Source organism: Astatotilapia calliptera, chromosome 17 (assembly GCF_900246225.1).
Source record: "Astatotilapia calliptera chromosome 17, fAstCal1.2, whole genome shotgun sequence".
In the NCBI taxonomy this organism is placed as follows: domain Eukaryota; kingdom Metazoa; phylum Chordata; class Actinopteri; order Cichliformes; family Cichlidae; genus Astatotilapia; species Astatotilapia calliptera.
In genome coordinates this window covers 13,731,804-13,748,157 of record NC_039318.1, presented here as the reverse complement: position 1 = coordinate 13,748,157, position 16,354 = coordinate 13,731,804, and the positions used below count along the sequence as shown (strand labels likewise).

General features: G+C 42.9%; 1 protein-coding gene across 1 annotated transcript in view; it reads right to left on the bottom strand.

The window, feature by feature from the left end:
- LOC113008980 (anoctamin-4) overlaps positions 1–16,354 on the bottom strand; it is a 54,432-nt gene that overhangs the window by 31,165 nt on the left and 6,913 nt on the right. Inside the window, exon 3 of the mRNA XM_026146974.1 lies at positions 8,522–8,746. Coding sequence (XP_026002759.1) covers positions 8,522–8,746 — 225 coding nt within the window. The remainder of the gene's footprint in view (positions 1–8,521; positions 8,747–16,354) is intronic.

Genomic DNA, 16,354 nt, shown 5'->3' with positions numbered 1-16,354 from the left:
ATAGTTTTTAATGGAAAAATTATTATTATTATTGTTGTGTTACTGGTGGAAATTAGCTTCCATAGTTCTGACATGAGAAGCTTTTTTAGCATGTTATTTTCAACTCTTAAACCCAGGCAGTATGTGATGACCTCGTACACTTCCCGACCCCGTTTCCTCAGCACCCTCAGCACTCCAACGCTGCTCTCGTTAATGGAAAGGAGAATTGCTTACTATAAATATTGGCTCTCGGAGGACTGAGACACCAGATATTAGCCTACATCGTGCTGTCTTGCCAGGCAGTGGCCAGTCAAACAATGTATTCATCAATCTTTAACAACCTTATGGTGCTTCTGTAACCCAAGCCACAACTGAGGTCACATGGTACTAAAGCTTTGGGTGTACACACATCTGTTTTTCTTAAACTCAATAAAGCCACACTTCAGCAGTGGCACTGTAGATTATTTCCTTTTCCTCTTTAATTTTGAACATCCAAGAAAAATGCATCTTAAATTTTTTCAATTACCAGATGAAGAATTTGTTAATTCTATTTTAAGATTTTATATAACATGCCATTACATGCAGCCTAGTCTTGCAAGTTGTTGCTTTATTATTTATTTTATTCTCACTAGTTTTGTATGCATAATGCAGTTTTTTTGTATTAGAAAAAATATATGTTGTGTCAAGTTTTCTCATAAAGTATTACCTGTGCCACATGTGCTCACTTACTATAAACTATATTCATACTCTTAATGTAGTTTTAATACTTGTCAACTCGTAGTAGTTGTATCAGGAAAATCACTGGGGTTGGATGTGGCAGAAAACCATACACACACCACATGTATGCTATTGTTCCTTTTTGTGGTTTAACCTGTGAAGAACAAAATTGTAAAGAAAATTCTGCATCAAGCCTTGCAGTCATATTGTTTCTGAATGACATTACGGTGGTTACCATTGCTGCCTCACAGCAAGGTCCTGAGTTCAAATCCACCAACTGTGTGGAGATTGCATGTTCTCCCTGTGGGTTCACTCTGGGTACTCTGTCTTCCTCCCACATAACAAACATGTGCTTAGTGGGGTTAGGTTAATTGATTTTTCTAAATTGTCCAAGCTGTGTTAGACTTGTCCAGCTTATACCTTGCCCTATAACACCTGGGATAGACTCCAACCCCCTTCGCCCCCCTGTGAGCCTGATAAGGACAAGTGGCTGGAGTGACAGCTACAGTATGTACATTTTGTTATAAAAGCAATGTCTACACACGTTTTATGTTAATCAGACTCTAGACTCTAGACACTCCAAGAAATAACTCTTTAAATGAACTTTAAAATAATCACAGAAAGGTATTTTGACATTTATAAATGGCTTTCTCTTAGCATTAAGTACTTTTGCAGGACTACTCTAATTTGGAAAGGTTGGATTAACTCAATTTAATTAAATTGGACTCAACTGCAGTATATAAGTTGATTCACAATTAATGAATTAAGTTGGTTCAACTCAAGTACATTAAGTTGGAACAACAGAATTGCATAATGCTAAAATAAAGCAATTTAAGCACGTGTAAATCCTTTCCTTTGGATAAGAAATGACTAAAATACATACTTGCCTCTATCAGTGCGCCCCAGGGTGGCTGTGGTTACAATGTAGCTTGCCATCACCAGTGTGTGAATGTGTGTGTGAATGGGTGGATGACTGGTTGTGTAAAGCGCTTTGGGGTCCCTAAGGTCCCTAAGGACCCCAAAGCGCTTTACACAACCAGTCATCCACGCTATACAAATACAGGCCATTTACCATTTACATTTTAATAGGTGCTAAACACATGAAGCTGAAAAAGTGAGTGAAGACACAATGAGCAAGTCCGATTCAAATGCCAGTGAGTAAAAATGAGTTTTAAGTCCAGTCCAGGCTGGATGGAGCAGATTTGACTGAGGGGAATGCTGTTCCACAGTTTGGAGAATGCTCTCTGAGTTTCAATTTAAAGCAGAAAACAGTCAGAAGCATCTGATCAGCTAACTGGACTAACAGAACAAGAGTTTTTGTTAGATATTTCCGTTTTTATTCCTTTACTGTAGATGTAGAGCAGGTTAATCTCACTCACATGTGCTAAAAAAGTTTTCCAAGTGGTCACTCTGGTTATTGCAAGTTAGCGCTTGTGGAGAAATTATATATTGTGGAGGTAAACACAGACGACACGAGAGCTCTCGATAAACACTGCTCGTTTATTACTCATCACCACAGAACTGAATACTTTCCCTCCAAAACACAGCAACAACACTTCCTGAGAACTGGGTGTGAGTGGAGCCCTCCAGTGGTCCACGGGTGGGCCAGCAGGGCGGCGTTTGCCAGCGCGGTCTTGGCCCCAGAAAATGCCTGGATGCGTTCAGGGGGCCAATCAATCGTGTCCTTAGCTGTTTTACCCTTCAAGGCAGCATAGAGAGGCTGCAGCAGGTGCGCAGCTCTGGGGAGAAAGTGGTTGTAGAAATTGACCATCCCCAAGAACTCCTGCAGTGCTTTAACGGACGCAGGATGCGGAAAAGCCGAAACGGCCCGGACCTTGTCTGGCAACGGAACCACACCGTCAGCGGAAATGCGGTGGCCCAAGAAACCCAGAACCGGCAAGCCGAACTGGCACTTGGAGGGGTTGTGTGTGCCGGCAAGCACTGGAAAACCTGATGCAGATGGGACGCGTGCTGACTCTCAGAGCAGCTGGCCACCAATATATCGTCAAGGTACACGAAGACGAAAGGCAGCCCGCGCAAAACAGAGTCCATCAACCGCTGAAAAGTCTGGGCCGCGCCTTTCAGGCCGAACGGCATGCGCAGAAATTCAGACAGTTCGAAAGGGGTAATAACGGCAGTTTTGGGGACGTCTTCGGTGCGCACGGGAACCTGGTGTTACCCCCGCACCAAGTCAATTTTAGAAAAAATCGAGGTGCCGGCGAGGTGGGCGGAAAAATCCTGGATGTGGGGAATGGGGTAACGGTCGTTCTCCGTGGCATTATTCAAACGGCAAAAATCCCCACACGGCCGCCACCGACCGTCTGACTTGGGCACCATGTGTAGCGGAGAAGCCCAGGCACTATTCGAGCGCTGCACTATGCCGAGGCACTCCATTGCGGCAAACTCTTCCCGAGCGACGAGAGTTTCGCGGGGTCGAGGCGCGTGCGAACACTGGGGGACCGACCGTCGGAATATAATGTTCAACCCCATGCTTCGTTGCCGTGTTTGAGAAATTAGGAACAGTCAGTGAAGGGAACTCCAAGAGCAAATGCTGAAAAACATTCCCTGAAGTCACTACATTAGCCCGATTCAGGGGATCGATGGCACGAGTGAAACAGGGTATTGAAGAAAAAGACAGTGCATCGATTAAGCGTCTGTTAGCGACATCGACCAGCAGTCCGTGGGCACAAAGAAAATCGGCGCCCAAAATAGGTACAGAGCTAGCGGCAACAACAAAGGTCCATTGGAAATCCCGACCATGAAAACAAACAGTCACGAACCTTTCCCCGAACGTTGCGATGGGAGAGCCATTAGCCGCAACAAGCTGCGGTCCGCAGCCCGCTGCTAAACTGTCGGCTCCAGACGGGGGAAGGAGGCTCTTCTGGAAGCCAGAGTCGACCAGGAAACGTCTCCCAGAGGGCGAATCTTCTATGAAGAGCAGTTTTTCTTTGTCGCCAGCGGTTGCGGCCGCTACAGCGCGCTGGCGGGGTCCATGTCCCAGGGTCGGAAAAGCGCAAGGCGGCAGGCAGCGGCGCGCTCCGGCGCCAAAACGCCGATGGTAGAAACAGAGGTCCCGTCCGTGGTGTCGCTGTGCCGTGATCTTTGCCGTCAGCGAAGGATCGGGTAGGTCGTGGCAGGTCAGCGGGGAAGTGGAAGGCGCCGCCGGCGAGGCTGGAACTAGGTCGTGATCGTGGAAAGTGCGGGTAGCCAGGAGAATACGATCCGCGTCCTCAGCCAGGGAGCGATAATCCTTCGTGCCCAGAAGCGGAGAGTTGGCGAGGCCAGCTCTCACGGCCGCCGCCGGCTGTCGGAGGAAGATGTGGGTGAAGAGGAATCCCCCGTCGTCCGGTCCAAGCCCGTACTTCCCTCGGGTGGGTGGGTCCCGGAGGAGAGTCAACGCACGACGGGTGGCTAGCGGGTTGAGAGAAGCCACCACATGGTGATATTTAGTGTCGTCAGCCGAGATGCCACGAAGGGCGAACTGAGCCTCCACGTGCACGAACCACGACGGGGGGTCGTGAAGCCAAAAGTCCGGCAGCTCGAGCGCCACAGCAAACGTAGCTGCAGCTGGAGGCAGAGGGCTGGCGGCTGCTGATGCATCCAGAGCGGAGTCGGTGCCACCATCGGACTGCAGCATGTTCGAGTCAGGGGTCACCAATGTGGAGGTAAACACAGACGACACGAGAGCTCTCGATAAACACTGCTCGTTTATTACTCATCACCACAGAACTGAATACTTTCCCTCCAAAACACAGCAACAACACTTTCTGAGAACTGGGTGTGAGTGGAGCCCTCCAGTGGTCCACCACAATATCTTCTATAGCCTGGAAATACCTTAATGTCCACCAAGAAGAACTGAAATGTAACAATCTTTATTTGTCCGACTCAGCTTTGGTGCAGCACCTCAGTTCATCCTGAACCATGCTGCTTTAGCTCCACTTCCTTTAAGGCCTCCTTCACTTCAAGCCAGCTTTCTTTCAATTGGTTGCCGTAGCAAACAAAAGGTTTAAGCATCAGGTTGGAGGGGCTTCGGTGCTCACTGCCAGAGCTGAAGCTAGTTTGGTTCATTTTAGGTTACTTGTACATACACTGACCTGATTATATGAAACTTTAGCCATGTTTAGTACGACCAGCCACCATTGTAACAAAACGAATAGTTTCATGCTAATGCAGGTCATTTTTCCGAACTGATTGCTACTTTCCAACCACACAAGCTTGAACTAAAAATAGCTGATCACAGTTATGTTAAAGTTACCTTGCTGTGACTTTTTCACTGCGATATGCTGAGGGTCATTAAATGCTTCATGATGACATAATGACAGTTTGAACAAAAGCTGAAAAAAAGACACCAGCAGTGGAATGGTGCAAAACATTAAGCGAGAAATTGTCTGCGTCTGAAGAAAATTCATTAAACTGTGTAAACTGATGTAACACTGGAGCTTCACGTGGTCACTCAAACAGGTCTTTATTGATTTTGAAGATGCAAAAGTGACACATAAATCTGGATAGCCTGTTTGAATAACTTCAAACAACCTCGGTTTGATTATGTATTTTATTTTCTGCATTTTTAGTGTGGTGAGCCTTCTCTGTTAACATAATATCATTCCACTGTGTCAGTTTGAGCAGCCCAAATACTTTTTTCATTTACAGGATGTCGTATCAATAATTTAAACTTGTCTGCTAAATAGTTTGGAGTCAAGATCTCCGGTATTTGAAGCAAGTAAGTCATCAAAATTAATGTGAGGAGAAGTAGGCCATGCTTGTTATTTCAGTGTTTTATGGTCACATCTGTGGACACACCACGAGATTTAAGCGTCCATGTTTTTTTGCCATTGTGTTTAGATTACTGTTGTGACCCGTTCACTGGCTTTGATAATCTCTTTCAGACTTACACCAAGACTTCTAATGTCTTTTAGTAAGCAAACTCACCTTATTCTTACTTTATGTGCCTGACCTTGAGTCCCAGTTGATTAGAGAATTAGTTTTGAAATGTTACATGCAGAGGAGTAAATGGACACAATTTATCTTAACTTGGTCTTAAATACACTGGAAAACGGAGTGTGTTTAGAACCTATTGAAGACTGGGGTGGTGGTCATATTAAAAAAGAGCATAACATTACTATTACACAAGAATATTTAAAGATTTTTTCTCCAGTGAAAAAGGAATTCTTCTTCTCTTCTAGTTGCTTAAAACACTCAACAGTGCGGCTCCATTTATAACACAACACAACATGGAGATGACAGCTCACGCTGATAGGAGAAGAAAGGTGTGTGTGTGTATGAATGTGTGTGTGTGTGTGTGGGGGGGGGGGGGGGGGGGGTTAATGGGAAATGGGAGGGAGGGAGGGTGTGTGTGTGTGTTGTCAAGGGGGATTAGGTGTCAGTCACCAGTTAGGAGGGATTGTTTGTTCTAGCTGGATGCGCGAATCATACCCAGGGGCGCATTTTCTCCCTAGCAGCCAAGGGATGGAAATTTTTGCACCTGCCGAGCTGCTACTGGTGCCCAGTCACCACAGTCACAGCAAACACACACTCATACACGGACATTGCTCACAGAGACATGACTAGTTTCCGTGCGTTACAGCTGATGAATCACAGCAAAAGAGCTGGTGGAGCATGTGGGAAAAAACAAGTAGAATTACAATCAAGAGAAAGGGGATTATGAGGAGCTGGAAGAAAGAGTGTGTGTGTGCATATGAAGGTCAAATGCTTACACTGTTCAGGGAACTGCGGGTGAAAGATGAAGCAGTGTAAGGGCGGGGAGAAGGACACGGTAACAAATGAGTGAGAGCACTGCAGAAAAAAAAGAAGAGAATCCATTCTGGAGATCAAGCTGCCTTTGCTTCAAGACAACTTGAGGACACTCACCATGTGAAGGTGGGCAGAGGCAGAGAGGCAGCTTCGCTCCTCAGAAGGCAGGAGGAGGAGGAGGAGGGGGGGAGAGGCTTCACAGCTGAGCTGCAGCAAATGCCAAAACAGCCCGATGACTCCTCTACATACACACACTGACATATGCACACACCATCCTCCACCTCCAGCCCCTCGCTGAGGGCGACAAACAAGTGCGATGTCCCACGAGAGCAACCAGCATCCCCACTTTTTTTTTTTTTACTCCTTATTCCTCACATCCCTGCATCAGTCGGTCCAGAATCACTGTAACATTCACACACATGCGGATCGGATCTGTCATAGTGAAAGATGCTCAAATCTGGCAGCAGGAAAGCTGCAAAAGCTGTCACAGATCCTCACTGAAGGAAAAAAAACACAAGCATGAGCAGGATGTTTACAGTGTCAGAGAGAGAGAGAGCGAGAGAGAAAGGAGAGCTACTCATCGGCATTCTTAATCGGGCTTCTCTGGCAGCCAATCGGGGGTCAAGCTGCTCTGACAGCGGCCAATCAGAAAAAAGGGCCGGCTAGTCAGTGTTGCTGCAGCCCAAAACAATGACAGTTGGCACTGATGACAGTGTCAGCATGGTCCTCTGATGGAGACTCAAGGGCACACACGCTTACTTACAAATACATGCACGCACACATAGACACACACACCTGGGAATAAATATATCCATTAATCTATCTAACCTATTAACAGATATTGCAGGTTTATCATGTCATAATAAAAACCCTATAAGAACGATTGATTTCAATATAGAGATCTGCAGTTTGTTAAGCGAAACAAGTAAGTGGAGCAGAAACAGCTGCGCGGGGGGGATGAGGGCAAATCTGGGTGAAGGACAGCCATATTGAAAAGGTGACACTGGTGAAGAAGTGATAGTGTACTACACCACGTCATAGAGGTGTAGCAGATGTGCTGCCCAAGCTCTTCTGCAGATGTGTACAGACATAAGAACAGACGACTGGAAAACCTGCAGCGTGGTAAAGTGAGGTGAACACAGGTTGAAGGGCCAGAACACTCTGACCAATATTTAGGAATGAAGTCCCCGATATAAACATTATCTCAGCCTCATCTTCTCTAGTCTAAAACAAGTTTTTAAGTAGTTGCATCTATGGTATCAGTTTGAAACTCCTACGTTGCTGAGTTATTGCATTAAAGAGGCTATTTTCTCAAACAAAAGGCTCAAGGGTGACCGGATATCGATACTGGTACTAGCCAAAGACAAAAGAGGGCAGAAGAGTAAATCATGTCCATATGTGTGTTGACTCAGCATTGATTATACTGAATGGGAAAACCTGATGGTGTTCAAATAAAGCAAAACCCGCACTTATGGATGACAGGATAAGCTGACTCCACTTTAAAACTGCCATTAGCTGAGAATTCACGAACACCGGAGGGTCCCTGGTCTGAAGCCAAGCTTGAGCAGTGAGGGTGCTCCCATAACATTTGAATCACTTGTCGACAAAGGGCAGTTTATTTAATCCAGGGCCAGAGAGCACAGCAGATGAATGTCAACAGGAAACAGAAATGCATGGTGGAGGAAACTTGGAGGTTGAGACCACGTTTCTCCTTATTTAGCTTCAGATGTGATCAGAGTTTCCTTTGTGCTAAAAAAGTACAGACACCGTGCAGTTTATCTGGTTATAAATTGATTCTGCAGCATGACAATCAGCTCATATGTACAACCAAAGACATTAAGAAATGCCTTCAGCTCAAAGAGTAAACAGTTGTTGTGTGGCCCACAGAGTGCCAGTTTCAGCATTATGGAGATTGCGTAGAGGGTCAATCATAACTCTGATATCAACACAGCTACAGGATGTTACCATCTGACCTGTTGTAATCAGTGTTTTACTAACTGAAATGTAGATTTGCTGTAAAAAAAAAAAAGTTATCATAATTGAAAAGAATGTACTGTCACAGCTCTCAGCGTACTCGTGCTGCTGTCACACAGCGTCTCCTGGCTGGCACTGTACGTGGGGAGCGGGGTGACGGACAGCGACGCCGGGCAGGACACTGGCTCAAGATGCTCGCTGATGGGCGGGACAGCGGAGGCCTCGGAGTGAACACAGTCTGGACTCGGGAGGTTCTGGCTGCTCTCTGGAAAAGGACTGTTCCAGTGTGAGAACTCGATGGCCACTTGACCCCCGAGATCAAACCCTGTTGAGTGACAACAATTGAGGCAGATAATGAGATTCTAAACAAAAAGGGAAGAGGACACTGAAAACTTTAACATTCATCTTGTGGGAGCATTGCTACATGTACAATTTGGGACTGTGTATGCTGAACATAACAGCAAACAGTTGTTGCAATGTTGCCCCCTAGTGGTGGAAACTTTCAACTTCAATAAAACATTGAATTTTCATTGTTGCCAGGTATGTCCTCAGCAGCAACCACACAAAAGATGATTCTCAGTGTATGAGATTCTAGTTCAGCAAAGTAATTATGATAAAATTCATGACAATGTAATACAGCCACACAGACAAATAGACATAAAAGCATATAGTTAAAAGATAGATTATTAAGCATAATTTTGCAATTTCCTCCAATAGCTAAAAGTTGCAAAACAACAAGTTAATACACAGGAATACTTCAAACACCTCTGACTTATATTAAATGAAAATATAATAATAATGAGAATGGCCACGAAGAACCTCCACATCTTTCTGTCAGTTTTTGCTGCTCTCCGGAGTTCCTGAGGACCAGCCCTCTGCTGAACCAGCTCGGCACGCTTCCGGCCTTCGATTTCTCCTCAGCAGGCTTCCCTCCCTGTTTCAACTCAGCTCTGACAAGTGACTGAGCTGGATGGTCCAGATGTAGCTGCCCCCCACCTCCCCAAACCTTTATTATCTATAATTCTTCAGTAGGGCATTATAGATGCAGCAGATCTGATTGTACATAGCTATCTTATAAGCTGCTGCTGACCACATTATTGAATTATCAAGTGCAGTTTGGCCATGCTGACCTTCAGAATGCTGCAGTCAATTGAAATGCTTTATGCTTGTCTTCCAGGTCATGGTGCCCTACTTTACCCTTCAATTAAGACCACAATGTACATTCTTGTACCTGCTGTTAGAACACTTGATCTATGTTGGCTTAAACTTTGGAATCAGAGATCCAATAGATCCAGATGCAGTAGATGAGCTCTGTTGTAAATAATCTGTGTTCTTTTCAATTTACTATTTAATTGTGTTCAATTTATTAAGCCTTTTTGATTACTTTGTTTTTTTGCTTTTTTTTTATTAACCTTGACTTTATTCTATGCCTTATTCTAAAGAAATCTCTGATATGCCAATGCCATAATGCCAATGTTACGTATGTTTTTTACTCTACACAAAATAACGGGCAAATAAATGTCCTATTTTCCAAAATAAGTCTCGTTAAGGAAGGAAAAATGATAAAACTATTTCTTTACACTTCACAAACCAAACCTTAATTTTTTTTATTTCATTTTAAAAACAAATTATTAATTAAATCACAATATTATTTTTTCAATAGCAGCATCACTACCTGTTTTGCATTTTTAATCTGAACTGATATGTTGCGTTTGCTTACATGAGTGGACTGATTCTGCTGGAGGTTTCTTCCTATTAAAAGAGAGTTTTTCCTTCCCACTGTTGACAAAGTGCTTGCTCATATGACCCTCATAGGGTCATATGATTGTTGGGTTTTTCTCTGTAGGGCCCAATTTACAAAATAAAGTGCCTTGAGGTGACTGTTGTTGTGATTTGGCGCTGTATAAATAAAATTGAACTGAACTGAATAGATGAGACACATAGTACCAAATATAAAGAGCAGCAAAGTGTGTTTTTAATGTTTTGTATATTTAATATTTCTGGTATCTTTCACTGGCAGGTGGGATAAGGGAACACCTCCACCCATGCCACCTCCTGGTTTCCTGTAAAACACAAAGCCCAGCAGATTTCAGATGTACATCAGCAATGAACAAACGCAGCCCCAATCAATAGCAGAAAAGTGGAACGCCTCACAGTCTCCAGGCCCTCTGGCTCGCTCCTTGCAATGCACATTCAGCTGGAGGATAAACTGCGATGAGGAGTGACGAGATAAATCTAAGCCATACTTTATATTTCATCGAATCTTTTACACCCTCCAGTTTTCAGAGAGAATGAAAGGAGGGATTTCACAAATGAAGTGTAAGAGTGTAAGGCTGGGCATCCCCCAAAATGATGTGCTCAAGTCAGCACTTTCAAAAACTGTGAGTAGGACTTTATTCACCCCGGGGGAGAAAACTGTAAGTGCATTACCTCTGGAAAGACAAATCTAACTCCCGTCTTTGGTTGGTGAAAATTTGACATAGTGAGATATTAATTTGGATGTAGAGCAAATACTGGAACGCATTTATGATATAGTGATGATTTATAGTTGATTTCATAGGTGTGGAATTTTTTTAAAAAAGACAGCCTGTAATAATGATGAAAACTTGATTTTTTTCAACTCTTTTAAAGCACAGACACCTTGTTAAAATACACTGTGTTTGTTAACTCATTACAAACATTACTGCAGTGTAACAGACATGCCCTCACACTATAGGGATTTGTTACCCCTGATCTTATTTCAGTGTATGATTTGAAATAAGGAATAGTGAAGATATGAAACAATGTGCCATGTGCAGCTCATATTACTGAAGGTGATGAAAATAGCAGGGATGGATGGATAAATTACACTGCAGTCTCTGAGATGTATCCGTTACTGATGTACAGTGTGAGGTGGACACAGGCATATGCGCACTGCAGGGCAGTGAGAATGACCCTAAGACATAGGGAGGCTATTTTATATATGTTATTTGGGCTTATATCTATGTATACTAAATCTGTTGTTTCTTGTAGGGACTTAATAAATAATATCAAGCATGTTTGCTCTAATTTTCTAAGATATTCCAGAGCAGCCCGTCTACTCGATGGCCACAAACAGAAAGAGCACCTCAGCAGTTTATATATGCATAGTTTTGTTTTAAACTTTAGAAGCGGGTTAGCCTGTAAGATGGGTGTTAAATGTAAATTTTACTTTACGAACTGCTACTAGTATAATTTTGCCAATTTACATTTTTTCAAAAATCTTGTAGCTTATACCGTTTGTCTAGTTGATGCCTTCAAGCCTTAAAAAGGAATCTATTGATTTATGTGGGGAGGTATGGCTCCATTAATGCCTTTTAGAATTTGTTTACAGGCACACAGTGTTCTTTGAAGTTTTTGTATCCTGTACCTGCTTACATCTCTGCTGAATGATTTATGTGGTCAATCTACAGTGCTCCATAACCTGTAAGTGGCTCCTGGATTTTAAACTGTATTAACAAGTGCTTTGAGCCATCAATGCCATCATCTCATAAAAGTCACCCACAACGATGGGAAGGGTGGAGTGGGTGCTGTAATCTACACCTGGCGTGTATCCGAACGACCTCCAAAACTTATGTTGCCCGGGCATAGTGTGTTCTAAGCATTATCTATGTCGCAGTCATCAGAAAAAAGTTCCCCTGTGGCTCTCTGAGGAGAGAGAGCCCTAGATACACCCCCTCTCACTTCCTGATGCCCTCAGAGGTAAGAAAACAAATGCAGGTGCATTTATCTGGGCCACATGCGGCACAATGCATTAACACGTTTGAGCTTGGAGTTTACAGGAAACTACTGGTGCTTTAATTTGAACAGTGAATGGGCATGTGTCGGAAACTGCAGCAACACAGCCTAAGAAGTGCTGCACAGTTGAAGTTATACATTATATTAAATACTGTATGAATGGTTTTTATCATTTTAGGGACAATACTAAGTAAAAGGTTGGAAACACAGTTGTAGCTTTGCAAATCTATGTACAGTATTATTCTTGATAACAATAGCTGTCTTTTTCCATCAGAGTAAAAATCTTCATACAGTAAAAAATATCCATACATTCAATTCAGGGTAAAACACAATGAATGAAAATGTTCATTCTTTGCTTTTTACACTATTTCAATGTAACAACCTTATGGAAGTTAAATAAAATAAACATTAACATATGTTGAAGCATTAAGTTGAGTTCCTTGCATTGGAACTGAGGGGCCACGCCCAGCTCCTGAAAAATAGCCCCACACCATAATCTCCATCCACCAAACTTGACACTTGGAGACACAATGGTGTCAGACAGGTACCGTTGACAACTGCCAAAGCCAGACTTGTCCATCAAAGCATCATTCATCACTCTAGAGAAAACATCTCCACTGCCCTAGAGTCCAGTGGTGGCGTAGTTTCAACCGGATGCTTTCCATAGCACTTGGTTGCAGCTGTTCAGCCATTGCAACCCATTCAATGAAGCTCTATAGTCCTATACACTCTATATGTTACTGAGCTAATCTGAAGGCCACATTCAATTCAATTCAATTCAATTCATTTTTATTTATATAGTGCCAAATCACAGCAACAGGTGCCTCAAGGTGGTTTATATTGTGAGGTAGATCGTATAATAATGGATACAGAGAAAAACCCAACAATCATATGACCCCCTATGAGCAAGTACTTTGGCAACAGTGGGAAGGAAAAACTCCCTTTTAACAGGAAGAAACCTCCGGCAGAACCAGGCTCAGGGAGGGGCGGCCATCTTCTGTGACCGGTTGGGGTGAGAGGATGAAAACAGGATAAAGACATGCTGTGGAAGAGAGACAGAGATTAATAACAGATATGATTCAATGCAGAGAGGTCTGTTAATACATAGTGAGTGAGAAAGGTGACTGGAGAGGAAAAACTCAATGCATCATGGGAATCCCCCGGCAGCCTACGTCTATTGCAGCATAACCAAGGGAGGATTCAGGGTCACCTGGTCCAGCCCTAACTATATGTTTTAGCAAAAAGGAAAGTTTTAAGCCTAATCTTAAAAGTAGAGATAGTGTCTGTCTCCTGAATCCAAACTGGAAGCTGGTTCCACAGAAGAGGGGCCTGAAAACTGAAGGCTCTGCCTCCCATTCTACTTTTAAATATTGTAGGAAGAACAAGTAGGCCTGCAGTGCGAGAGCAAAGTGCTCTAATAGGGTGATATGGTACTACAAGCTCTTTAAGATAAGATGGGGCCTGATTATTTAAGACCTTGTATGTGAGGAGCAGGATTTTGAATTCAATTCTGGACTTAACAGGAAGCCAATGAAGGGAAGCCAAAACAGGAGAAATATGCTCTCTCTTTCGAGTCCCTGTCAGCACTCTTGCTGCAGCATTTTGGATTAACTGAAGGCTTTTCAGCGGGTTTTTTGGACATCCTGATAATAATGAATTACAGTCGTCCAGCCTGGAAGTAATAAATGCATGAACTAGTTTTTCAGCGTCACTCTGAGACAGGATATTTCTAATTTTAGAGATGTTGCGCAAATCGAAGAACGCAGTCTTACATATTTGTTTAATATGTGCATTGAAGGACATGTCCTGGTCAAAAATGACTCCAAGGTTCCTCACAGTGTTACTGGAGGCCAAGGTAATGCCATCCAGAGTAAGAATCTGGTTAGATACCATATTTCTAAGCTTTTCAGGGCCGAGTACAATAACCTCAGTTTTATCTGAATTAAGAAGCAAAAAGTTAGAGGCCATCCAGGTCTTTATGTCTTTAACACATTCCTGCAGTTTAACTAATTGGTGTGTGTTACCTGGCTTCATGGACAGATAGAGTTGGGTGTCATCTGCATAGCAGTGAAAATGTATGCTATGTCTTCTGATGATACTGCCAAGGGGAAGCATGTATAATGTAAACAGAACTGGTCCTAGCACTGAACCCTGTGGAACTCCATAATTAACCTCAGTGTGTGAAGAGGACTCTCCATGTATATGCACAAATTGGAGTCTGTTAGATAGATATGATACAAACCACTGCAGTGCAGTACCTGCAATGCCTACATCGTGCTCTAATCGCGCTAATAGGATATTATGGTCAACAGTATCGAACACTGCACTGAGGTCTAGCAGGACAAGCACAGAGATGAGTCCACTGTCAGAGACCATAAGAAGATCATTTGTAACCTTCACTAAAGGTTTGAACACATAAATTCTGACTCTGCAGAAAGTTGGTGACCTGAGACTTTTGGCAATACAGTGGTCCCTCGCTATAACCCGGCTCAGCTTTCACAGCATCGCTGTTTCGCGTATTTTTTGTATGCAATTTTGCATGATTTGTCAACTTATCAAATTTACATAATTTACATAAATCTTTGATCGCTAGCAATGTGACTCTAAAGCGCTGTACTGTATGTTTGTAAGTTTTCTCCCAAACAAACACAACAATGTCGACGAAATGTTTTGCACCGTCAAAGGCATCTGCGGTAGCACCCAAAAGGCAGAGGAAGATGCTAACCGTCATTCAAAAAGTTGGACTTCTGGACATGCTAAAGGAAGGTAGAAGTTACCATATTTTCTGGATTATTAGGCGCATTAAGCAAAACAAAACAGTTAGATAAGTAAAACTTTACTCAACTCATTCTTCTTGCTTCCACCACTTCTGTACCATTGATTCATTATTGTTGAATTATCTGGCAGCTGCTCTATTGCTATGTTCTGGACCTGAAAACAGGGTTTGATCTTTGGTTTCGTTCTATAATACTGGACTTATTTTTCTACGAAGGTTTGAACTTTGAGAGTGTTTAAACAGGAGAGAAAAGTATGAAAATGTTCATGCTTGTCTGACAAAAGTGCATAAAGTGTGTAGTGAAGGGTTTTACAGCCTTAAAACATCTATAATAGTTGTAAAAAATAAAGCTAACTACTTCGCGGATTTCCCCTATTGCGGCTTAATTTTAGAACGTAACTCCCAAGATAAATGAGGGACCACTGTACTGTAATTTCATAAGTTTTCTGCCCAACAAACACAACAATGTCGACGAAATGTTTTGGACTTCTGGACATACTAAAGGAAGGCGGAAGTAACCGTATTCTCCGGATTATTAGGTGCATTAAGTGAAACAAAAGAGTCAGACAAGTGAAACTTTACTCGACTTATTCTTCCTGCTTCCTTTGTGAACCCCAACCCTGTTTCTTTACCCAAACCTAAATTGTTTATCTAGAACAAACCATAACACCCTTTCTTCTCTTTATTCACTTTCTAGCTCACTTGATCACCATCGCTCCCTGTCCCTCCGACTGCACTGTCTCTGTTCATCTTGCTTTCTCTGACAATAAACATCTTCACTGGTCAAAACATTGGACTTCATTGGTGGTATAAAAACATACCTGTCCCTCCTCATCAATCCATCCATTTATTTATTTTTTTGTTCTGTTGTCCTTTATCTGGCTTCTTGTAGGCTGCTGGGTTTTAAAAATGCCACTTTATGTGGTTCTCTTCTCAGATTTTATTCAGTGCCAACAAAGACTTTTTTGGGGCCACTTACTGTATATGCTTTATATCAGCTTAATTCTTGCAAGTGAAAAGTGCTTTTAGCTGTGTCGCACTGCTTAGTTGAAGTCAGGGTGAAAAGCGATCAGTTATACAGAGGGCTGAGATGGGATGAATGGCAGAGCTGGGGATCTTTCCTCAAAGTACTGAACTTGAATTTTGTGATGACCTGATATTTTTACAAAACACCATGAATCCTCTCGGACGGCAAAATCTCACACTTCAAACTGTAAAAAAAAAAAGGATAACTTGTGTTTTTGGTTCTGGCCAGTGCAGAGCCAACCTCAGTGCAGTAGTGCTCTAAAATTTCCAGCATGACGCATTTAATGTTTTATTTCATCCTTCACTGAATCCCTACCTCAGGGTGAATATTAGCTCTGTCTATAAGCTGCACTATCCCAGTAGATTCCTACAACA